Source organism: Mytilus galloprovincialis, chromosome 9, assembly GCF_965363235.1.
Source record: "Mytilus galloprovincialis chromosome 9, xbMytGall1.hap1.1, whole genome shotgun sequence".
NCBI classification, from domain to species: domain Eukaryota; kingdom Metazoa; phylum Mollusca; class Bivalvia; order Mytilida; family Mytilidae; genus Mytilus; species Mytilus galloprovincialis.
In genome coordinates, this window is record NC_134846.1 from 24,220,788 (window position 1) to 24,246,649 (window position 25,862).

Here is a 25,862-nt window from a genome sequence, read left to right on the forward strand (position 1 = left end):
AAAATAGAATATACAATTGAACTGTGAAAACATTAATGTGTTATGGAAAGCTACTATTTGGTATTTAATAATTTAATAATATCTTTTATATACTTGAACGATTATGTCTAACTAAAACTAGAGGCTCTAAAGAGCCTGTGTCGCTCACCTTGGTCTTGTGCATATTAAACAATGGACACGGATAAATTCATGACATAATTGTGTTTTGGTGATAGTGATGTGTTTGTAGATCTTACTTTACTGAACATTCTTGTTGCTACAATTATCTCTATCTATAATGAACTTGGCCCAGTAATTACAGTGGAAAATATTTTCTAAAAATTAACAAAAATTTATGAAAAATGTTAAAAATTAACTATAAAGGGCAATAACTCCTTAAGGGGTCAATTGACTATTTTGGTCATGTAAACTTATTTGTAGATCTTATTTTGCTGAACGTTATTGCTGTATACAGTTTGTCAGATTTTCTCTTAATGCTTCGGTTTTTGAGTTATAAGCCAAAAACTGCATTTTACCCCATGTTCTATTATTAGCCGTGGCAGCCATTTTGGTTGATTGGCAAGGTCACGTCACACATTTTTTAAACAAGTTACCCCAATGATGACTGTGGTCAAGTTTAGTTTAATTTGGCCCAGTAGTTTCAGAGAAGAAGATTTTTGTAAAAGATTACTAAGATTTACGAAAAAATGGTTAAAAATTGACTATAAAGGGCAATAACTCCTTCAGGGGTCAACTGACCATTTTGGTCATGCTGACTTATTTGTAAATCTTACTTTGCTGAACATTATTGCTGTTTACAGTTTATCTCTATCTATAATAATATTCAAGATAATAACAAAAAACAGCAAAATTTCCTTAAAATTACCAATTCAGGGGCAGCAACCCAACAACAGGTTGTCCGATTCATCTGAAAATTTCAGGACAGATAGATCTTGACCTGATAAACACTTTTACTGCTGTCAGATTTGCTCTAAATGCTTTGGTTTTATGAGTTATAAGCCAAAAACTGCATTTTACCCCTATGTTCTATTTTTAGCCATGGTGGCCATCTTGGTTGGTTGGCGGGGTCACGCCACACATTTTTTAAACAAGATATCCCAAATATGATTGTGGCCAAGTTTGGATTAATTTGGCCAAGTAGTTTCAGAGGAGAAGATTTTTGTAAAAGATTACTAAGATTTACGAAAAATGGTTAAAAATTGACTATAAAGGGCAATAACTCCTAAAGGGGTCAACTGACCATTTTTGACCTGTTGACTTATTTGTAAATCTTACTTTGCTGAACATTTTTCTATTTACAGTTTATCTCCATCTATAATAATATTCAAGAAAATAACCAAAAATAGCAAACATTTCCTTAAAATTACCAATTCAGGGGCAGCAACCCAACAACGGGTTGTCCGATTCATCTGAAAATTTGAGGGCAGATAGATCTTGACCTGATAAACAATTTTTACTCCAGTCAGATTTGCTCTTAATGCTTTGGTTTTTGAGTTATAAGCCAAAAACTGCATTTTATCCCTATGTTCTATTTTTAGCCATGGCGGCCATCTTGGTTGGTTGGCGGGGTCACGCCACACATTTTTTAAACTAGATATCCCAAATATGATTGTGGCCAAGTTTGGATTAATTTGGCCCAGTAGTTTCAGAGGAGAAGATTTTTGTTAAAGATTACTAAGATTTACGAAAAATGGTTAAAAATTGACTATAAAGGGCAATAACTCCTAAAGGGGTCAACTGACCATTTTTGACCTGTTGACTTATTTGTAAATCTTACTTTGCTGAACATTTTTTCTATTTACATTATCTCTATCTATAATAATATTCAAGAAAATAACCAAAAATAGCAAACATTTCCTTAAAATTACCAATTCAGGGGCAGCAACCCAACAACGGGTTGTCCGATTCATCTGAAAATTTGAGGGCAGATAGATCTTGACCTGATAAACAATTTTACCCCAGTCAGATTTGCTCTAAATGCTTTGGTTTTTGAGTTATAAGCCAAAAACTGCATTTTATCCCTATGTTCTATTTTTAGCCATGGCGGCCATGTTTCAGAGGAGAAGATTTTTGTAAAAGTTAACGACGACGGACGACGAGCTAGGTGAGCTAAAAACAAGTGTAAAGGAAAAAGCTTGATGGTCTCCATGTACTCTGGACACTAAACAGGGCAAGTGTGTGGAAAGCTGTGACAATACAACGAAAACATGCACTGGAAGTAAATAGTAATAACTGATTCTTAAAGAACAAATTAAATACACCAAATTATAAACAACTGTTAGGAAAACTTTCATTAACAAATGGGAATGCATAGAAAATATACAAAAATGTATCAATCTACTCCCCCCCCCCCTTTGACCCACATACTCTTTGTTGATTGTTTATCAATGTCCTGATTTGTTTAACTTGGCAAACAGACTCAAAAGCTATTTAGCACAACAATCACTGAATGAAACTTTTGGTTGTTGATAATGCAAATGTAATAAAACATGCACACAGATCTTAGTTTAGTATCTAGACATGTATCGTTTCAATAATTTCAATAACATTATAATTACAAGAAACTCAGGTCATTGACTTAAGCATCTTCTCCTTAAATGCTAATCCTTACCTGTGATGAAATCCTGTATAGCAGCTATCAGAGGTTCACCATTTCTGGGTGTAACCATATTCGACTTTGACTAGAAATATAGAAAGCCAAATACTCTTATTTAAATGCATGTTAATCTCTACCATGACAAATGAACAGCTGTCATGAGAGAATTTGAAAAACATAACATAACCAGATGCTCCGCAGGGAGTTCGAACCCTGAACATTGGGGCAAGTATGGACACAACATACAAGCTTGATACAGTTCTGAATTTGGATTGTGATTAAATAGTTGACACAACACAGGTTTCTGACACATAATGAATGTGATCTTAGAACTTAAACTTAAAAACTTTAAATTTTAAATTGGACATTACCTATCATGGTCTAATATCCAAAATCTAAATACATGGTTAGATTCAGCATATCAAAGAACCCCAAGAATTCAATTTTTGATGAAATCAAATAAAGTTCAATTTTGGATCCTTTAGACCTCAATGTGGACCAATCTGATAACCGGGTCCAAACATCAAAAATCTAAATACATGGTTAGATTAAGTATATATAAAAAAAAAACATATATACAACTTTTGTTGAAATCAAACAAACTTTTATTTTGGACAGCAATTTAGACCAACTTGAAAACTGGGCCTATAATCAAAAATCTAAATACAGGTTTAGATTCGGCATATCAAAGAACCCCCAGGATTCATTTTTTGTGGATATCAAACAAATTTAATTTTGGACCATGATTTGGACAAACTTGAAAACTGGGCCCATAATAAAAATTATAAGTACATGTTTAGATTCAGCATATCAAAGAACCCCAAGGATTCAATTTTTGTTGAAATCAAACAAAGTTTAATTTTGGACCACGATTTGGACCAACTTGAAAACTGGGCCAATAATAAAAAAAAATCTATGTACATGTATAGATTCAGCATATCAAAAAAAACCCCAAGAAATTCAATTTTTGATGAAATCAAAGAAGTTTAATTTTGGACCCCAATTTGGACCAACTTGAAAACTGGGCCAATAATCAAAATTTTAAGTACATGTTTAGATTCAGCATATGAAAAAACCCCAAGAATTCAATTTTTGTTAAAATCAAACTTAGTTTAATAATGGACCCTTTGGACCTTAATGTAAACCAATTTGAAAATGGGACCAAAAATTAAGAATCTACATACACAGTTAGATTCGGCATATCAAAGAACCCCAATTATTCAATTTTTGATGAATTCAAACAAAGTTTAATTTTGGACCCTTTGGGCCCCTTATTCCTAAACTGTTGGGACCAAAACTCCCAAATCAATCCCAACCTTCCTTTTATGGTCATAAACCTTGTGTTTAAATTTCATATATTTCTATTTACTTATACTTAAGTTATGGTGCGAAAACCAAGAAAAATGCTTATTTGGGCCCCTTTTTGGCCCCTAATTCCTAAACTGTTGGGACCACAACTCCCAAAATCAATCCCAACCTTTCTTTTGTGTTCATAAACCTTGTGTTTAAATTTCATTGATTTCTATTTACTTATACTAAAGTTATTGTGCGAAAAAACCAAGAATAATGCTTATTTGGGCCCTTTTTTGGCCCCCAATTCCTAAACTGTTGGGACCAAATCTCCCAAAATCAATCCCAACCTTATTTTTATGGTCATAAACCTTGTGTTTAAATTTCATAGATTTCTATTCACTTATACTAAAGTTATAGTGCGAAAACCAAAAGTCTTCAGATAACAACGACGACGACAACAGATGACGATGACGACGCCAACGTGATACCAATATACGACCAATATTTGCGGTCGTATAAAAACAAATATATTTTAAATCAACACTTTACCATCTATGAATTGTCAAATTTATATCTTTTACATGTTAACCTATACACACATTGACAGCAATGCTAAACTCAAAAACCTTCTTGACCATGCTGGCCAGGCTACTCATAAAAATACAAATGTGTAGCTTAAATAGGAGACATAAAATTTAAGTCTGATCTATTTAAGAAAATATATGCAATTTTTTTATTAGTAGGTTGTAAAACTGACTTTTTATTTACTGATTGAAATATAGTCATAAGTCTAACAAACAAAAAAGTAGGGAATCCTTTTTCCTTTTTTAATACTACAGCCAAAAAGGCAATGATTAATAATATAAAATCAGTTAACAATGATTACAATAGTGTATTTATTATCTAAACACTATACTCTGTATAATCAGCATAACACAAATCAGTTTGCATACATGTTATCAATTCATGGTAGGTTTTATAAGAATTGCAATAGAAACTCTGCAGACTATTTCTTCTGAACTTTCTTCAATACAATTGAATAATGTGTAAATTCAAAAATCTTAGATATCATCCCAAAGAGATATCTATCTAATAGAGGAAAACTTTTCTCATCTTGACAAGAAGACCACCCAGTTATCTATTTCAGCAACAAGAAACTTGTAATTATTATTACAGTAGGGCAAAGAATAGATACATTTAATAATTTTTCCAAATACCAGGTCAAAATAATTTGTTGTGCCTATACAATTTTGCTGTATGAAAGCATAATTTCCATATTTTGACACAATTCCTAATTATACCAAAATGTACTGCTGCCCATTCCCCCCTACAAAAAAGTAACTGTAAAAACATTTATCTTTTGGGTTCATTTTGATTTCTTTAACAATATCAAAATTTTGCTTTTTCAACTGTAGAAAGATACCTTGAGTTCCAGCATATCCAAAATATTAAAACTTTTATGTATGATACAAACTAACCCCCATGAGTATAAGAGCCTCTGCCTTGGCTTCTTCTGTCTGTGGAAGGTGAAGATTCATCTCATCTCCATCAAAATCTGCATTGAATGGATTACAGCAACACTCATTAAACCTAAAGGTTCTATGTGGCATCACTTTTGCCTACAATTAACAAATACATTCAGTTATACAACTCTTGTCTATATTTATATATTTTTGATTTTGTTCAATAGCTGTTTGAACCAGAACCACAGAATTCAAAACAAACCTTGGTTCTTGATTAATTATTTTGTGTATAATTTAATTGGATCTTACTCTATATAATAAATATAAATACTGACTTCAATATTTCTAGGAATCCATGCAATTCACTAAGACTTTTTCCCTTCAGAACTTTTTTCCAAATTATATGATCTCTTTTACTGAATTTCTATGATGTTAATCAACAATTCTATTAATTCAACAAACAAATATGACATATATATTCCTGAATGCCTTAAATTTATCTTACATAGAAAGCCTGGATACTAAGTCTTAAATATATCTTACAAAGAATGCCTGGATACTAAGTTTATGTAGAGATGGCTGTCTGTTAAACAGTACAACATCTCCATCAATAAGATGTCTTTCAACAATGTCTCCATATTTTAAATCTTTAGCTATTCGCTCTCTGTTGCCATATCTTAAAAATCTAAAATAATAAATGTTTAGCATCAGATATGAAAACAAACACTAAATAATAATATAATGATGATAATAATATAGTTGCTGATGTTTAAAGGTTTTTATCTAACTCATTGTGTTTTTCTTTATGCTAAAACTATACACATCTTATAGAAATACTAAAATGTTGATGAAAGATTATGGAGTTAAGAGAAAGGGACCTTAATCAATCTTGCCAAACAGATTTACAGATATGAACAAAATTTAATATATAACTTATATTTGTATACTTGTCTTGCATGAACAAACATGTCAATTCTATTATGTTGATATTTTGCCAATTACAGATTTCTTATTCATCCTTTTCAGCACTATAACTTTATTTGAAATATTTATTATGAAGTCTTACTTTTTTAAGTGTGTTTCTTTCTGTTGTACAAAGTTAGCACCAGGATGATGGTCACAGCCATTCAGAACAAGTTCTCTTAGAAACTGTATATTTGACTTAGTTACTCTTTCTGGATATGTCAGTATCCTAGCAACATGTTCTGGAACTGCCACCTATATATGAAAATTTCTCATTTCAAATGTAACTTCTAAAGAGGTTTGTCTTCTTGCAAAGAGTCAAATATTTTATTTTTTTAAATAATATCACAATTCATTAATTATTTTAAATTAAGATTGAAGTCAAACATACCTCTCAGAAAATTGGAAATTTTTGATGGAAATTAATATGAAATCAAATATTTTAATACTTCATATGAACATTTCCATAATGGAAAATGCCTCTGTACATTTTTCAGGTGTGATAAACCCAAGAAAATATTATTATCATTAGGGTTTTGATTGCATTTCTATTTTCGCTTTGACAGTATAAATAGCTCAGAATTATAACATATTATTGCAAATTATCAGGATATAGGTATTTAGTGGGATCTTAACATGTACTGGTGATTTGTTTAAACTGGTTTTGATAAAAATAAATAGACGAAGAAATGTCAAAATGTTCAGGACTTAATTAAATCTGTATTTGGGTAAGATGATGCAAGGATATGATTTTTTTTTTGCGTCTTACACTTTGAGAAGCGAATAATCTTAAACTACTTTATTAAAATATTGTGTAAAAACGTTAATTATGAGCTATGAAAGTCAAGTGGCTCAATCATTTTTCTGAGGAAGTTTTAAAAAAATGCAAAGAAATATTTTTCCAGTGGGTTAGCTTTCATTAGTCTTCACTATCTATAGATTAACAACTGTTAGTTATATTTATAATTTAGAATCATCATTGAAGATGGAGCACGAATGCACAGTTAATTAATTATATTGATGTGCCATTCGTATGCAAGAGTGACATTCCTTTGTATTATGTGCCGATTCGAAAAAGTTATGCAAGTATTGTATCCCTTTAACAGGTTCATTATTTTATAATTAAGTTTAGGTTTCTGATATAATTTGAATAATCACAAAATGTATCAATTCAATATATTTCAGTTTTTGTTATTGGTGTACGAATATAATTTCATAAATTTGAAACGTTTAAAATGATTACATACCAATATAAAGAAGCGTTCATCATTTTTGAAAAGGACTATAAATGTAAATCAAATTATTTATCTCCCCTTCACAATAGATTGATTGGGAAATTAACCAGAGTTATCTAATATTAATCACAGAGAGGGACTAGCAAGCAATTTTTAATTGTAGCTTATTTAACGTTAAAACATTTTTCCTCTGTAAACAAATGTTACTTTATACAATTATAATGACTTTGTTAACTAAATCTACAAATTTCATTAGAAATTATGAATTTTTATTACAATAGATTAATATGCTACATATTATTGATACCTGATCAATTCTCATGTTTGGGTCTGGAGAGATAACAGTTCTTCCGGAGTAATCTACACGCTTTCCTGACAGGTTACCTCGGAAACGACCCTGTTTACCCTTTAACCTTTGAACAAATCCTCTTGTTGATTTTTTTGGCTAAAATAGAAAAAAAAAACTTATTTGATTTTCTACATGGTTACAAAAGTATCTTAGATTTCCAGTAAAGTAACTTGAGTTACAGAAATGTTTGTCATGTTTTTATTATTGCATGAATTGCAAATAGATAGGGGTGGTAAAAAAGAAAACAGCTTTTCTTCAATACTAATAATTAAACTCGCAAAATTAAAAACAATCAATGATTTCTGAATTTACAGTACATGTATATTAAAAGAATTTAAAACTTGCAACAATGTTTGCAAAGAAAGCAGGTTTAGGTTGTTACGAAATATTTTCAACACAATGTCAAATGATATCATTTCTTGACATTAAATGTAAATAGCATAATAAATTAAGGCTAGCCATAGTAAACTAGAGGCTCTCAAGAGCCTGTGTCGCTCACCTGTTACTGTATTTACTGATGTCGGCCATCTTGGTCGGTAGGCGGGGTCATTAGACACTTTTTTAAAATAGATACCCTAGTAATGATTGTGGCCAAGTTTGGCTAAATTTGGCCGTATTTTAGAAAAGAAGATTTTTGTACAAGTTACAAAAATGACGAAAAGTTGTTCAATATTGACTATAAAGGACAATAACTCCTTAAGGGGTTCTCTGACATTTTTGGTCATGTTGACTTATTTGTAGAATTACTTTGCTGAACATTATTGCTGTTTACAGTTTATCTCTATCTATAATAGTATTCAAGATAATAACCAACAAGAGGCTGTCACAACGAAAGCAAACCGGATTTATTAACATTTATTTGTGTCCTGGCAATATCACAAGAACCATTACTGATGAATGGTGAAAGTGAAAATTGTCAATATCAAATTTGACCTCCATTTTGTCATCAGTATCAACATATTAAAATTTGAAAAGCTTAGATTGAATGGTTCATGAGTAAATGCAACAACGTGAATGGAAACGCCATTTTACGATCTTTCAAAAACCATAACTCCTGAACGGTAAAAGTCAAATCGTCATTATTGAACTTGACATCTATTTTGTCATCAGTAACAACATATTAAAATTTCAAAAGCTTTGGTTGAATGGTTCATGAGAAAATGCACGGACACGACGGGAAACACCATTTTTCAATCTTTCAAGAACCATAACTCCTGAACGGTAAAAGTCAAAATCGTCATTATTGAACTTGACCTCCATTTTGTCATCAGTAACAGCATATTAAAATTTCGGAAGCTTTGGTAGAACAGTTCATGCATAAATGCACGGACACGACTGGAAACTCCATCTCCAAATCAATAACCGACATTTTTGTCACAAAAATCCGGTTAAAAACTGCAAAATTTCCTTAAAATTACCAATTTTAAGGCAGCAACCCAACAACGGGTTGAAGGATTCATCTGAAAATTTGTGAGGGGATAGATCTTATTCTGATGGACATTTAAATCTTGAAAGATTTGCCCTAAATGTCTTAGTTTCAAAGATATAAAGCAAAAACTGCATTTTACCACTATGTTCTAATTTTAGCCATGTCGTCCATTTTGTTTGGTAGGTGATGTCATCAGACACATTTTTTAAACTATATACCACAATAATGGTTGTGGCCAAGTTAGTTTAAATTTGGCACAGTAGTTTCAGAGAAGAAGATTTTTGTACAAGTTACAAAAAAAGAAGAAAAAGTTGTTAAAATTGACTATAAAGGGCAATAACTCCTTAAGGGGTTGACTGACAATTTTGGTCATATAGACTTATTTGTAGGTCTTATTTTGCTGAACATTATTGCTCTTTACAGTTTATCTCTATCTATAATAGTATTCAAGATAATAACCAAAAACTGCAAAATTTCCTTAAAATTACCAATTCAGGGGCAGCAACCCAACAACCAGTTGTCTGATCCATCTGAAAATTGCAGGGCAGATAGATCTTGACCTGATAAACAATTAAACCCTGACAGATTTGCTCTAAATGCTTTGGTTTTTGAGTTATAAGCCAAAAACTGCATTTTACCCCTATGTCCTATTTTTAGCCATGGTGGTCATCTTGGTTGGATGGCCAGGTCACCGGACACATTTTTTAAACTAGATACCCCAAACATGATTGTTGACAAGTTTGGTTAAATTTGGACAAGTAGTTTCAGAGGAGAAAATTTTTGTAAAAGATTACTAAGATTTACGAAAAATGGTTAAAAATTTACTATAAAGGGCAGTAACTCCTAAAGGGGTCAACTTACCATTTCGATCATGTTGACTTATTTGTAAATCTTACTTTGCTGAACATTATTGCTGTTTACAGTTAATCTCTATCTATAATAGTATTCAAGATAATAACCAAAAACTGCAAAATTTCCTTAAAATTACCAATTCAGGGGCAGCAACCCAACAACCAGTTGTCTGATCCATCTGAAAATTGCAGGGCAGATAGATCTTGCCCTGATAAACAATTAAACCCCGTCAGATTTGCTCTAAATGCTTTGGTTTTTTAGTTATAAGCCAAAAACTGCATTTTACACCTGTGTTCTATTTTTAGCCATGGCGGCCATCTTAGTTTGATGGCCAGGTCATCGGACATATTTTTTAAACTACATACCCCAAGGATGATTGTGGCCAAGTTTGGTTAAATTTGGCCAAGTAGTTTCAGAGGAGAAGATTTTTGTAAAAGTTTACGGACGAAGGACGATGGACGACGGACGACGGACGACGGACGCCAAGTGATGAGAAAAGCTCACTTGACCTTTCAGGTCAGGTGAGCTAATAATAATGATGCCATGAAGATGTCTGAATTTTTAAAGTTAACCCAGTTAGGAAACAACACAACCTTAAATAAGGGTATGACATGTAAAACAGTGACAAAGTAAAAGTAAAAACTTATATCAGGATCTGTCAGACTTATACATGTTATATTTACCATCATATGTAGTGGAATTCCTGAGGTTTCACTGTTATATAAGAGAGCTACTTGTAACTGTAAGAAATCCCAGTCTTCCTGAAAATCGATAGAAAGATGAACATGTATAATGGTTAAAATTTTCGATGAAATAAGTACATGTGTTATAGTAAATTGATTTTATTTTTCATTTTGTTTTTTATGGTGTTGGTAGTTAAAAGAAAAACTTTTCTCCGTTTGCAATGATTTATAATACATAGACATGATATCGAAGGACAAATGTTTCTTTGGAAAACTTTTAATCCAAAGTTATTTTAAGTAAATGTGCAAACAAGACCACTGGAACCATTTAAATAAAAGAATTCCTTTGGCATGCATAAAATTCAAATTTTCTTTTTTGAAAAATGTCTGAATTTAAATAGTTACTAGAACACACCCGCGAAATCGCGGGCATATACAGCTTGTGAACTGTTGTAGGAATATTTTTTTGTAAAAGATATTATGTTTGGAGAATTTCATAAAAGGTATCAAAAGCCCTCTCCCTTTTTCCAAAGTCTGATATTTGTTTCCTCAATCAACAGCGATTTTTCTTTTTAGAACCTTATTAACATGCCAATGGTAGCCCGACTTAGGCTAAGTTGAGGGGTGGTCACAGGGATCCTGATCCCGAAATCCCGGGCTTAAAAACACGAAATCTCGAGATGTAGAATTTAAAGAAATTCATATCCAAAAATCCTAAAAATTGAAAAATATATTCCCGGATCCCGTAAGGATCAATTGCAATCTCCGAATCCCGAACTCAAAACACCCGATCCCGACGTCCCGAAAAAGGTCCTGTCTCCCTCTAATCTCTACCCTACATTCATTTTTGCCAAATTACTACTTTCACTTTCAACAATAAGTTTTTATGCCCCATTTATGGGCATTATGTTTTCTACTCTGTGCATCCGTGCGTTTGTTCATTCGTTCATTGGTCAGTCCGTCCGTCTGTCCCACTTCAGGTTAAAGTTTTTTGTTGAGGTAGTTTTTGATGAAGTTGAAGTCCAATCAACTCGAAACTTGGTAAATATAGTGCCGATGTGGCATCCGTGTACTATATGGACACATTCTTGTTTCAACATGTTTTACTTATTTTAATATATAAATGCAACTGGTATTACCCCTTAAAAAGTAAACATTTCAAAGAAAACAGTAGACAGAATACAGAGAGTATCTATATATTAAAGTAGTATAATCGTAGTTTACATGTAGATAAACGCGAAAAATAATTGTCATCTCTAAGGCGGCATAATAGTTGTGGTTCTTGCGATCTAAACACCATGATATGGAGAACACTCTGATTGGCTTATTTCTTTTTCATTTTTGTTATCTATCTTACGATTGGTTGTACTTGTGCATATATATGCAACTGGTATGACCCCTTAAATAGTAAACATTTCAAAGAAAACAGTAGACAGAATACAGAGAGTCTCTATTTATTAAAGTAGTATAATCGTAGTTTATATGTAGATAAATGCGAAAAATAATTGTCCTCTTTAAGTAGGTATAACAGTTGTGGTTCTTGCGATCTAAACACCGTGATATGGAAAACGCTCTGATTGGCTTATTTGTTTTTCATTTTTGTTATCTATCATACGATTGGTTGTACTTGTGCATGTTTCAAACTGGAAGTATCTATGACTAAAATTCAGTCTAATGACGGAATCAATATCCGGACTCCTTTTTTGTCGTTTTTCTCAAAAAATAACTCAATCTGAATAATCATAAGAATGGATAACAAATGCGACTATGTATGTTACCTATAGAACACAGAGGTATGATGATTAATTTATCGTGGAAGGAAGAGAAGCGACACACAAAATGAGGTCTTCTCGTTTAATAGTATAGATTTGTTTTTATGTTCTTAAATAATATAATAAGATTAATGTCTAATACTTATTCAACTAGATGGACATTTTGACAAATGATGTTCTTTTCAGTGATGCTTGAGGCCAATTTAATTCTTTTTCTTTGTATCAAATATATGCCGTTGCCTTTCATTTTGCATCACATTTTGCATCAGTTCACATAAGAAAACTATTTTCTGTAACGTCTGAATAAACTTTTCATAATACAAAGGCAATACAAACATTCATGGTATCTAGGTAAGGACTAGATATACTGTATCCCTAAATATATATATATAAATGTATTACCATTATCATGGACATTTTAGCACCAGTTGCTTTATGTTTCTGTATCACATCATTTAGGAATAAAATCTCTGTCAGTTTCATGGTGATGTCATCTTCATTTCTAAACACAAAAATGAGTTAGTTAAATTTTCAGATTTCTTTTTTATCTAAGATTATTTTTCTCTCTGAGTTCAAGTCTTATACAGTCCTGGAATGGCTTGGAATGTCACTGATCTGCATGTAGTGCTTACTTTTATGAGTTGGCTAGTGTGTTTGTGCATGAATGTGTTTTTTTATGTTGTTGTATATATTTGTTTGTATTAAGTTAAAAGCTCTAAGAGCTTATGTTTTGCAGTTTTCAACTATACTCGAACTAGTAAATGTTTTGTATTTGTAATCACATTCATAAATTTCACATAAAGAAACAATTTTAAAAAAATAAGAGCTGAAATTGTGGTCTATCTCTAATATTAAAGGGGCACTAGCTACAAGATAAATGAAAAATCTAATAAGAGAGCCGTCGTGTAGTGGTTAGTGTATCGGACTACTAACACAAAGGTTCCTGGTTCGATTCCCGTTCTGGGATGAAAATTTCAGGAACTGAATTTTCAGCTCTCCCTTGACACCATTAGCGAGTATGGTCTTGAGAAAACAATGATAGTCTGTCGGAAGGGGACGATAAATGGCTGACCTGTGTTAAGAGAGAGCCATATCTCTTGCACAGAAAAGATAACCTTGTAGATTTCAAAAAAGAGCAGGCTAATGGCGCTACAAGGCAGCACTGGCACCTGCAATGTGGAAAGGGATTAATATAAGTTGCAAAACTTGTTTCGCAATCCACTATAAATAAATATGTTTAAACTAAAAATCTAATATATTATTTTTTTTTGCTCAATCATTAATGAAATGCAAATAGTGAAATAATAATTCCCTTTCAGCAGCCAATATGGTTCAATTTTGTCAAAATAAGCAAAAAACATTGATTTTGAATTATTCACTTGCAAGTGAATAATTCGACCTCATCTTATATGGTCATCAGATGACTTTAGAGGTCAACTTGATAATTAAATAGATGGCGTCTAGACTCAAATACGAACAAAGCAAAGCTAAGTATTTTCATACCGGTGCCCTGTTTATTGTTTTATTCAGACTTTTAGTAGTTTGAATAATGTTTAAATTAAATATGAGAATTTGATAAAAATCGGTGAACATGAATTTGACAGCAAGTACTCCTTTAAAATAATTTGTTAGCCATCATGACATTATTATGATGAATCAAAGAATTCAATTTTATATGAATTTGGTTAAATATACTTACCATGAAATTACATTTATATTATATAGAATATGTTTGCTTTTACAATTTCTAAAAGCAATACTTACGTTCCAGATTTTAAATCTGACACTACAGAAGGACGGATACAAATTGGTGGGACTAAAATTCTGGTCTGTATTAAATCTGATGGTTTTCCTACTTCATTATTCATCAAAATCAATGGAACTTCCTAAAATAATAAATAATGTGTGTCGCAACATTTAAATTGAAACTATTGTCATGATTGTCAAAAATAGTTTAATCTAATAACTATCATTTTATATTTTCAAACTGTAATATAGGATAAAATTATACAAAATATACATATCAACTTACCAGTGTTTTAATAGAAATGCAGTGTCATGAATTTCTGGTACTTTATAAAATAAATTTATTGTTCACTTACTAGTATCCTACAAGTTTTAGTTCTAAATTGTATGGAATGTCTTTTAAAGTTTACATTGAGAATGGAAATGAGGAATATGTCAAAGAGAAAGCAACCTGACCAAAGTGCACCAATGGGTCTTCAATGCAGAGAGAAAATCTTGCACCCAGACATGGGCCTCAACCGGCCCCTGAATAAAAATTGTGAAAATGGACGTCATACTATACTCCAAAACATATAACCGAACTAAAATTAACAAGAATGTGTTCATAGTACATGAATGCCTTATCCACACAATCACTTTCTATGTTCAGTGGACCATGAAAATGGGGGAAAATCTCAAATTTGGCATTAAAATAAGAAAGATCATATCATAAACTAGAGGCTCTAAAGAGCCTGTGTCGCTCACCTTGGTCTATGTGAATATTAAACAAAGGAAGCAGATGGATTCATGACAAAATTGTGTTTTGGTGATGGTGATGTGTTTGTACATCTTACTTTACTGAACATTCTTGCTGCTTACAATTATCTCTATCTATAATGAACTTGGCCCAGTAGTTTCAGAGGAGAAGATTTTTGTAAAAGATAACTAAGATTTACGAAAAATGGTTAAAAATTGACTATAAAGGGCAATAACTCCTAAAGGGGTCAACTGACCATTTCGGTCATGTTGACTTAATTGTAGATCTTACTTTGCCGACATTTATTGCTTTTTACAGTTTATCTCTATCTATAAAAATATTCAAGATAATAACCAAAAACAGCAAAATTTCCTTAAAATTACCAATTCAGGGGCAGCAATCCAACAACGGGTTGTCCGATTCATCTGAAAATTGCAGGGCAGATAGATCTTGACCTGATAAACAATTTTACTTCGTGTCAGATTTACTTTAAATGCTTTGGTTTTTGGGTTATATGCCAAAAACTGAATGTTACCCCTATGTTCTATTTTTAGCTGTGGCGGCCATCTTGGTTGTTTGGCCAGGTCACGCCACACATTTTTTAAACTAGATATCCCAATGATGATTGTGGCCAAGTTTAGTTTAATTTGGCCCAGTAGTTTCAGAGGAGAAGATTTTTGTAAAAGATTACTAAGATTTACGAAAAATGGTTAAAAATTGACTATAAAGGGCAATAACTCCTAAAGGGGTCAACTGACCATTTCAGTCATGTTGACTTATTTGTAAATCTTACTTTGCTGAACATTATTGCTGTTTACAGTTTATCTCTATCTATACTAATATTCAAGATAATAACCAAAAACAGCAAAATTTCCTTAAAATTACTGATTCAGGGGCAGCAACCCAACAACAGGTTGTCCGATTCATCTGAAAATTTCAGGGCAGATAGATCTTGACCTGATAAACAATTTTACCCAGTGTCAGATTTGCTCTAAATGCTTTGGTTTTTGAGTTATAAGCCAAAAACTGAATTTTACCCCTATGTTCTATTTTTAGCTGTGGCGGCCATCTTGGTTGGTTGGCCGGGTCACGCCACACATTTTTTAAACTAAATACCCCAATGATGATTGTGGCCAAGTTTGGTTTAATTTGGCCCAGTAGTTTCAGAGGAGAAGATTTTTGTAAAAGATTACTAAGATTTACGAAAAATGGTTAAAAATTGACTATAAAGGGCAATAACTCCTAAAGGGGTCAACTGACCATTTCAGTCATGTTGACTTATTTGTAAATCTTACTTTGCTGAACATTATTGCTGTTTACAGTTTATCTCTATCTATAATAATATTCAAGATAATAACCAAAAACAGCAAAAATTCCCTAAAATTACCAATTCAGGGGCAGCAACCCAACAACGACGTACGACAGACGACGGACGACGGACGCCAAGTGATGGGAAAAGCTCACTTGGCCCTTCGGGCCAGGTGAGCTAAAAACATGTGTACTAAGTTTCAATTTTATTGGACTTCAACTTCATCAAAAACTACTTCGACCAAAAACTTTAACCTGGAGAGGGACAGACAGACGTACAGACGGACGAACGGACCCACAGACCATAATAAAAAAAGACAAAGGACAGAGGCTCCCAACTTTGGACAGGCGAAAAAATGTGGCAGGGTTAAACATGTTTTATGAGATGTCAACACCCTCTCCCCTATACCTCTAGCCAAAGTTGAATAAAGAAACACACAGAAATACCCACAGTAAGTCTCAGTGTAAAGGAATCCATGTCAGATGTCAGACTTGGTAACAAAAGAAACTTAGGAAAATTACAATGATACATAAATAAACAAAAGACTACTAGCAGTTCTGACTTGCTAGCTCCAGACCTCAATTAAAATGATTGAAAGATTATATCTTCATCTTTGTTTGAATAAACCTGTATGTATGAACAATTTAAGATCTACCCTTTTCACAGGAAATTAAACTTAGATTAAACATCTGTGAAAGTTAAAAATTTTGTTGCTAATAACATTTCTTTTAATTAAAACTATGGCACTTTACTTTATAACAGTATTGTTAATGTTTTAATTTTTCATTGCAAAATATGCTTATAAGTCAAATACTAAATACTTGAAACCTAAGTAACTACCAGTAAACCTAAGTAACTACCAGTTAACCTAAGTAACTACCAGCAAACCTAAGTAACTACCAGGAAAACCTAAGTACCTACCAGTAAACCTTAGTAACTACCAGCAAACCTAAGTAACTACCAGTTAACCTAAGTAACTACCAGGAAAACCTAAGTAACTTCCAGTAAACCTAAGTAACCACCAGGAAAACCTAAGTAACTACATTTGTACCAGTAAACATAAGTAACTACCAGGAAAACATAAGTAACTACCAGTAAACCTAAGTAACTATCAGGAAAACCTAAGTAACTACCAGTAAACCTAAGTAACTACCAGGAAAACCTAAGTAACTACCAGTAAACCTAAGTAACTACCAGTAAGCCTTAGTAACTACCAGTATACCTAAGTAACTACCAGTAAACCTAAGAAACTATCAGTAAACCTTATTAACTACCAGTAAACCTAAGTAGCTATCAGTAAACCTAAGTAACTACCAGTAAACCTAAGTAACTACCAGTAAACCTAAGTAACTACCAGTAAACATAAGTAACTACCAGGAAAACCTAATTAGCTACCAGTAAACCTAAGTAACTACCAGTAAACCTAAGTAACTACCAGTAAACCTAAGTAACTACCAGTAAACATAAGTAACTACCAGTAAACATAAGTAACTACCAGGAAAACCTAATTAGCTACCAGTAAACCTAAGTAACTACCAGTAAACCTAAGTAACTACCAGTAAACCTAAGTAACTACCAGTAAACATAAGTAACTACCAGTAAACATAAGTAACTACCAGGAAAACCTAATTAGCTACCAGTAAACCTAAGTAACTACCAGTAAACATAAGTAACTACCAGTAAACCTAAGTAACTACCAGTAAACCTAAGTAACTACCAGGAAAACCTAAGTAACTACCAGTAAACATAAGTAACTACCAGTAAACCTAAGTAACTACCAGTAAACATAAGTAACTACCAGGAAAACCTAATTAGCTACCAGTAAACCTAAGTAACTACCAGTAAACCTAAGTAACTACCAGTAAACCTAAGTAACTACCAGTAAACCTAAGTAACTACCAGTAAACATAAGTAACTACCAGTAAACATAAGTAACTACCAGTAAACCTAAGTAACTACATGTACCAGTAAACTAAGTTAACCTACCTCATCAGGGATTCTTTGAAGTAATTGTAAAACATCAAGAGGATTTAAAACTTCCTGAAAATAGAGAACAAATTATAACTGTTAAGGTTTATTGTACATAAATCAGGCTGTTAGTTTTCTTGTTTAAATTGTTTTACATTTTTTATTTAGTCGCCATTTATTGGTATATATGAGCTTTGTATTCTCCTGATTTGAACATGCATAATAAATTTTATGCCCCATTTATGGGCATTATGTTTTCTGGTCTGTGTGTCTGTCCATCTGTTCGTTTGTCTGTTCATTCGTTTGTCTGTTCATTCATTCGTCTGTTTGTCCGTCTGTTTGTCCGTCTGTTTGTTCCGCATCAGGTTAAAGTTTTAGTTAAAGTTTTTGGTCGAGGTAGTCTTTGATGAAGTTGAAGTCCAATCAACTTGAAACTTAGTACACATGTTCCCTGTGAAATGATCTTTCTAATTTTAATGCCAAATTAGAGATTTTCTTCTTGGTAATTATACCATCAAAATATAAGAACATCTCAAAACAAAAATTTTACCAAATAAACCTGTGAAAATTCTACTTCTTTTTGGTACATATATAGTTCATTAATATTCATCAAGATATTAACTAAAAATATTATTTTAAAGATTCAAGATTTAATGTACACAAAATATAATAATTTTACAATGATAATTATAGCATATAACAATTACTAAAAGTACATTGGTACATTAAAACCAGAGTTAATCCACCATTTTTACTGAAGAAATGCCTGTGCCAAGTCAGGAATATAACAGTTGTTTTCCATTTGTTTGATGTGTTTGAAGTTATGATTTTTGCCATTTCATTACTGACTTTCATATTTGATTTTTCCTTGGAGTTCAGTATTTTTGCTATTTTATTTTTTTTGGTAGTGCACAAATATTAGCCCTAAAAGAGGCAAACAATATATTGTATAACACTATGATGGTATATGACATAGTTAATATTAACATACACTTGAAACATATATACAGCAAGACATTATAGGTGACAAATATATACTAAAATAATCACAATGTTCATTATATAAACTTACCAAATTTTTAGGAATCAGTGCCTCGATTTCTTTGTTGTGATCTAAAGCATTAAGATAGGGTTCTATAAGGACAGGTGATTCGGTTTTAGATTTATTCTTATCATGGACGATCTTTAACAATCCACATTTTTTTACCATCCCTGGAAAACAAAGTAGAAATATTGTTACATAATAAATAGACAGTACATGCAATCATCTAATGACAATTTGTTTAAGTCAGTCTGATGTTATAGATTATTAAAAATATATATACTCATCTGTTTACCTGTAAAAAAAAATTTTTTTTTTTGGTCAGATCAGTCAACGAAATGGTATTTTCAGATTGATCCTTTATTTCACTTTTAAATGTTGATATTCTTTTATTTTTAAAGAATGAGCATGCCAGCCATATGTGCAACCAATCTCTACTTTTGCACCAATATGGATTTAAATGAAGTTGATTTTTTAAATTGCAAGCCAAATATAGAAAAATTAGACCAAACTGACTACTATTAGAAAAATCTTGTTTCAATATTTTAGCTTTTACCATGTTTACAAAAGTTTGAAACAAAACAAAAAAAAATCTATTTTTCTTTGGTTTTTGGAAAATAATGCCACTTTGAGGCAATACTTTGAGGTAATATTGTTTTACCATTGTATGCAGCACAGTATGGACATATTGACACTTTTCTACTCCTTTCATAAATTTTCTTTCTCAAAGCTTTTCTCTGAAGATAAGACATGGGTCTTTTTAACTTCTCCATAAAGGCTTGTTTAACTTCAGGAGGAAGTATAACTCTACTGCAAGTCTGAAACAGAAATATATTTATGTAATACTAAAAAATAGAAACTAACAAATTGTATATTAACAGACATAGTAATGTATAAAACATTTTCCCAGTCTCAAAGCAGAGCTTAATTGTTTAAAGTTAAGTCTTTCAATCTTAGACTAGATTTTTTTTAGTGAAAAGTTAAGAGATGTTTCATGCATTACATTAAAAAAAGGTACATGTGAAAGATCTGAGCAAGATTTGATGGTTCAGATAGTAATTTAATAACAGCTACAAAATATACAATTGGTATCGCAGTAGCGACGTTAGGTAACAAGTAAATGTCCCGAAGGTTTGTGCGTGACATTCCCGGATAATCACAGATATTACAACATGCACATTGAGTTGCTTAATAATTGGAATTTTAATCAATCATGTTGAATGATTACCTTACATATGGTCTGAAGCGCCATAATGGTAGCTCTGAAATAGCCAATATGGAAACATGGCAGTTCAAGGTCAATGTAACCATAGTGACCAACACAATCAGCTAATCCTTTTCCACATGTTTCACAACTATTGTCCTTCTCACTGGTACCCTGTAAGATTTAAGTATATGTGGTTAACAGCTAAGTCTCTTATTGAATACACAAATACATGCACACAAATGCATATATGAACAATATGCGTATATTCAAAATTTAAAGATACTAAAAAAAATTAATATTATGCAACCAGAAATAATATATTCAAAAAATGTATATCTTTGTTTGACTTCAAATGAATCCTGTTGGCAATAATATACTGTGGATTCATTAATATTCAATGGATTCTAATTTTCGTGGTTATACACAGCCAAATTTTGCTCATGTGAATTTCACATGAATTTCATGTTAATTTCACATGAATTTCACATGAATTTCACGTGAAATTCACGTTAACTTTTCACGTTAATTTCACGTAAAAATTTCACGTGAATTTCACATGAAATAATATAAATGGTGTCTAAGTTATAAAAAATTAACTGAAAATCAAAATTTTTGTCAACATCTCATACCTTGTATTATATGTATCATATATTCCCTGGGAATCTCAATTTAATTTAAAAATTTATATTTTCATGTGAAATTCATGTTAATTTCACGTTAAATTCATGTTAACAAAATTTGCCTGTGTAGGGGAACCACAAATTTAAATTTTCAACGAATTACTAATTGTCCAAAGGAATGCATCCAGACTTTGCCAAAACCATGAAATTGAATATCCACGAATATGCAAGTTTTCCTCAATCCATAAATCTCGGTCACGAGTTGAATATTTTTTCGATATTTGAATTCTTTAATTAGTTATTCTTTTTATTACATTGGCCAATGTTGGCAAATGGCTTTTTTTAAAGAGATTAATGTAAAACATGTAAGGAACTATATCTTTTTTCTACGTATTCACAATTTGTTTTGATCCGCGGTTATCGACGTCTTGACAACACCTATTGTTGTATGACGTCTGAGAGTGAATTAACCATGTTTATTTCACATGTGAAATTATCGGTATTTTTTTAACTGGGAAATCAATGTAATTCATTGCAACCAATGTATTAATATAGATTTAACACTCAGAACTAAGGTATGATTAGTTTCCTATTTTCCTATTTACCTTACCTAAAATATCATATATCATCTTCCTAAATTATGAACAATTATTTGGTGATCTTAATCAAATGAATGTTGTGTTTTTTTAAATGCCATATCTTTGTGTTAAAGAAATGTGTAAAAGACTTAAAATTTTAGACCTCCATGTTGAACAAGACATACCATAACATGATCTAGACCTCCATGCAGTGGTACAAGACATATAATTCCATGATCTAGACCTCCATGTTGAACAAGACATACCACAACATGATCTAGACCTCCATGCAGTGATACAAGACATACCATTCCATGATCTTGACATTTATGTTGAACAAGACATACCCAACTTGCTCTAGACCTTCATGCAGTGGTACAAGACATACAATTCTAGGATCTAGACCTCCATGTTGAACAAGACATACCACACCATGATCTAGACCTCAGTGTTGAACAAGACATACCACACCATGATCTAGACCTCCATGCAGTGTGACAAGACATACAATTCCATGATCTAGACATTTATGTTGAACAAGACATACCACACCATGATCTAGACCTCCATGCAGTGTGACAAGACATACCATTCCATGATCTAGACATTTATGTTGAACAAGACAAACCACACCATGATCTAGACCTCAGTGTTGAACAAGACATACCACACCATGATCTAGACCTCCATGCAGTGGTACAAGACATACCATTCCATGATCTAGACATTTATGTTGAACAAGACATACCACACCATGATCTAGACCTCCATGCAGTGTGACAAGACATACCATTCCATGATCTAGACATTTATGTTGAACAAGACAAACCACACCATGATCTAGACCTCAGTGTTGAACAAGACATACCACAACATGATCTAGACCTCCATGCAGTGATACAAGACATACCATTCCATGATCTTGACATTTATGTTGAACAAGACATACCCAACATGCTCTAGACCTTCATGCAGTGGTACAAGACATACAATTCTAGGATCTAGACCTCCATGTTGAACAAGACATACCACACCATGATCTAGACCTCAATGTTGAACAAGACATACCACACCATGATCTAGACCTCAGTGTTGAACAAGACATACCACACCATGATCTAGACCTCCATGCAGTGTGACAAGACATACAATTCCATGATCTAGACATTTATGTTGAACAAGACATACCACACCATGATCTAGACCTTCATGCAGTGGTACAAGACATACAATTCTAGGATCTAGACCTCCATGCAGTGTGACAAGACATACAATTCCATGATCTTGACATTTATGTTGAACAAGACATACCACACCATGATCTAGACCTCCATGCAGTGGTACAAGACATACCATTCCATGATCTAGACATTTATGTTGAACAAGACATACCACAACATGATCTAGATCTCCAAGTTAAAAAGACTTACAATTACATGATCTAGATTTCCAAGTTGAACAAGACTAACCATTATAGCATGATCTTAACCTTATTGCTGAACAAGAATTGCCATTACATAATCTTGGCCTTATTATTGAACAAGACTTACAATTACATGATATTGCTATTATTGTTGAACAAGATTCACCATAACATGATACAGACCTTCAAGTTTAACATGTAGTGGTCCAAGTGTCAACATTGACAGGACTTACCATTCTGTGGTCCAGAACTCCATGTTGTACTGGTTTATGGTGTCCATCTTGATTGTACAAATTCTTACTAACTACATGTAGATGAGACAGCTGTTGGATTTCATTTGCATTCAATAATCCAAAAGTTACATGGCTTCTGTAAATTAAATAAAGTAAGCATATATATAGGGCTAATTAGGTCCCACGATAATGGTACCTATGCATCCTTTGCTTTCAATTTTTTTGTTTCTATGCTTCTGATAAATCATAAAGGTAAATCAAAATAAGCTCAGCACACTAAATTTGTGAACTGTTTTTTTTTCAATTTCAAAAGGAATCCATCCCTCTGTTAGTCTGTTAATAATCTTTAAATAGACGATTCAGCAACATATATTGGTTTCTAGTGGTGATACAGCATGTGATATGGATTTTGCCATGTATTATAATATATTTTTGAACCATCAGCAAACAGGGCAAATGTGAAATCTGTCTGGTAATTTTTTTTTTGTAGAAAAACATGTAATAATTCATTGATTTGTTTAGGGGCCAGTTGAAGGACGCCTCCGGTGCGGGAATTTCTCACTACATTGAAGACCTGTTGGTGACCTTCTGCTGTTGTTTTTTTCTATGGGCGGGTTATTGTCTCTTTGGCACATTCCCCATTTCCATTCTCAATTTTATTGATCTCGCAGGTTTCTTAATGTCATGAAAATATATTGAACCAGATGCTCCGCAGGGCGCAGCTTTATACAACTGCAGAGGTCAAACCCTGAACGGTTGGGGCAAGTATGGACACAACATTCAAGCTGGATACAGCTCTGAATTTGGATTGTGATTAAATAGTTGCCACAGCATAGGTTTCTGACACAGAATGAATGTGGTCTAATGAACTTAAAAAATTTTTTTTTGCTTTTGAGCAATTCACTATGCTGTTGAATATTAATCATCTAAAACAAAAAATATTTGAAGAAATTTTCTTTTTTATTTTCTGAAATGAGAAAAATTGACCCCCCCCCCCCCCCCAATTTTTTTTACATCATAAAATATTAAAATATAAGATGTCACACAGTCATGGTTAAAATTAATATTAAATAATAGTAACTTCTAAAAAAATAAATGGGGAATGTGTCCAAAGGGACACACACGATGCTCCCTCTAGCATGTAACGTTATAAAGGTACATAACTTTAGAACTGTAAACGTGAAGCTGCCAAAAATTGAACTTAAACTGAGTTTAGAGGTAATAAGCATTATATACACATTTCATTAAATTAAGTTAAGACAAACTTAAGTGAAGAGAACAGAAACTAAAAAATTCTTCAATTTTTCGACTTGTAAAGGGGCATAACTCTAGAATGGTAATCAAAGTGCTTGTAATCACTGAATGGTTAAGATTGCTTTAATTTATCAGTTGGTAGTGAAGTGAATAGTGCATTGTATATTGTATATAGCATTGACTTCAAGTTGATTCAACTACTATTCTGGACAAAGAAAGATAACTTCAATTTTCAAAGAAGATTTCATAAAGTAATGGTTTTAGGTGATTCAACAACCATTCTGAACAAAGAAAGATAACTCCAATTTATTGTCTTGAAACTACAAAAATGCTTGTTTTTGGCCCCTTTATTCCTAGACTGTTTGCCTCATAACCCTTAAAATATATCCAAACCGTCTACCATACTTATGGTATTAAACAGTGTTGTACAATTTCAGAACGATTGAAATACTTGTACACAACTTATTGTCCTGACACTAGATAAATGCTTGTTTTGGGCCCATAATTCCTAAACCTTAGGGACTATAACCCCCAAAATCAATCCAAAGCTACCTTTTGTGTTTATAAACATTGTGTTAAAATTTTATTGATTTCTATTTTCTTATACTAAAGTTGTCCTGACACTAGGTAAATGCTTGTTTTGGGCCCATTTGGGCCCCTAATTCCTAAACCTTAGGGACCATAACCTCCAAAATCAATCCCAAGCTTCCTTTTGTGGTTATAAACATTGTGTTAAAATTTTATTGATTTCTATTCACTTATACTAAAGTTGTCCTGACACTAGATAAATGCTTATTTTTGGCTTCTTTGGGCCCCTAATTCCTAAACCTTAGGGACCATAACCCCCAAAATCAATCCCAAGCTTCCTTTTGTGGTTATAAACATTGTGTTAAAATTTTATTGATTTCTATTTACTTGTATATTTTTGCGGTCGTATAAAAACAAAAGAAATATTAACACTTTTTGTCAATCAGTTCAATGTATGTATGTAAAATATACATCAGCCAATGTAAAATCTGTCCAATCAACTACTTTTGTTGAAATACATTTTCTTTTACTACAAAGTTTATATTTTCATATAATATATATTTATTGATCTCGCAAATTTCTT

The 25,862-nt window shown here is 32.3% G+C and overlaps 1 protein-coding gene and 1 long non-coding RNA gene across 2 annotated transcripts in view; one reads left to right on the plus strand and one right to left on the minus strand.

Moving 5' to 3' along the window:
• The window catches only part of LOC143044678 (DNA-directed RNA polymerase III subunit RPC1-like), a 77,936-nt gene that overhangs the window by 49,216 nt on the left and 2,858 nt on the right, over nucleotides 1-25,862 (minus strand). Inside the window, exons 2-14 of the mRNA XM_076216742.1 lie at nucleotides 23,498-23,633; nucleotides 20,665-20,814; nucleotides 20,098-20,254; nucleotides 19,467-19,606; nucleotides 18,413-18,466; nucleotides 14,400-14,521; nucleotides 13,038-13,137; nucleotides 10,864-10,941; nucleotides 7,858-7,995; nucleotides 6,419-6,570; nucleotides 5,896-6,037; nucleotides 5,368-5,508; nucleotides 2,612-2,681 (exon numbers count right to left, since the gene is read on the minus strand). Coding sequence (XP_076072857.1) covers nucleotides 2,612-2,681; nucleotides 5,368-5,508; nucleotides 5,896-6,037; nucleotides 6,419-6,570; nucleotides 7,858-7,995; nucleotides 10,864-10,941; nucleotides 13,038-13,137; nucleotides 14,400-14,521; nucleotides 18,413-18,466; nucleotides 19,467-19,606; nucleotides 20,098-20,254; nucleotides 20,665-20,814; nucleotides 23,498-23,633 — 1,580 coding nt within the window. The remainder of the gene's footprint in view (nucleotides 1-2,611; nucleotides 2,682-5,367; nucleotides 5,509-5,895; nucleotides 6,038-6,418; nucleotides 6,571-7,857; nucleotides 7,996-10,863; nucleotides 10,942-13,037; nucleotides 13,138-14,399; nucleotides 14,522-18,412; nucleotides 18,467-19,466; nucleotides 19,607-20,097; nucleotides 20,255-20,664; nucleotides 20,815-23,497; nucleotides 23,634-25,862) is intronic.
• Nucleotides 1-25,862, plus strand: part of LOC143044680 (uncharacterized) — a 154,618-nt gene that overhangs the window by 45,715 nt on the left and 83,041 nt on the right. The gene's annotated exons all lie outside the window — the stretch shown is intronic.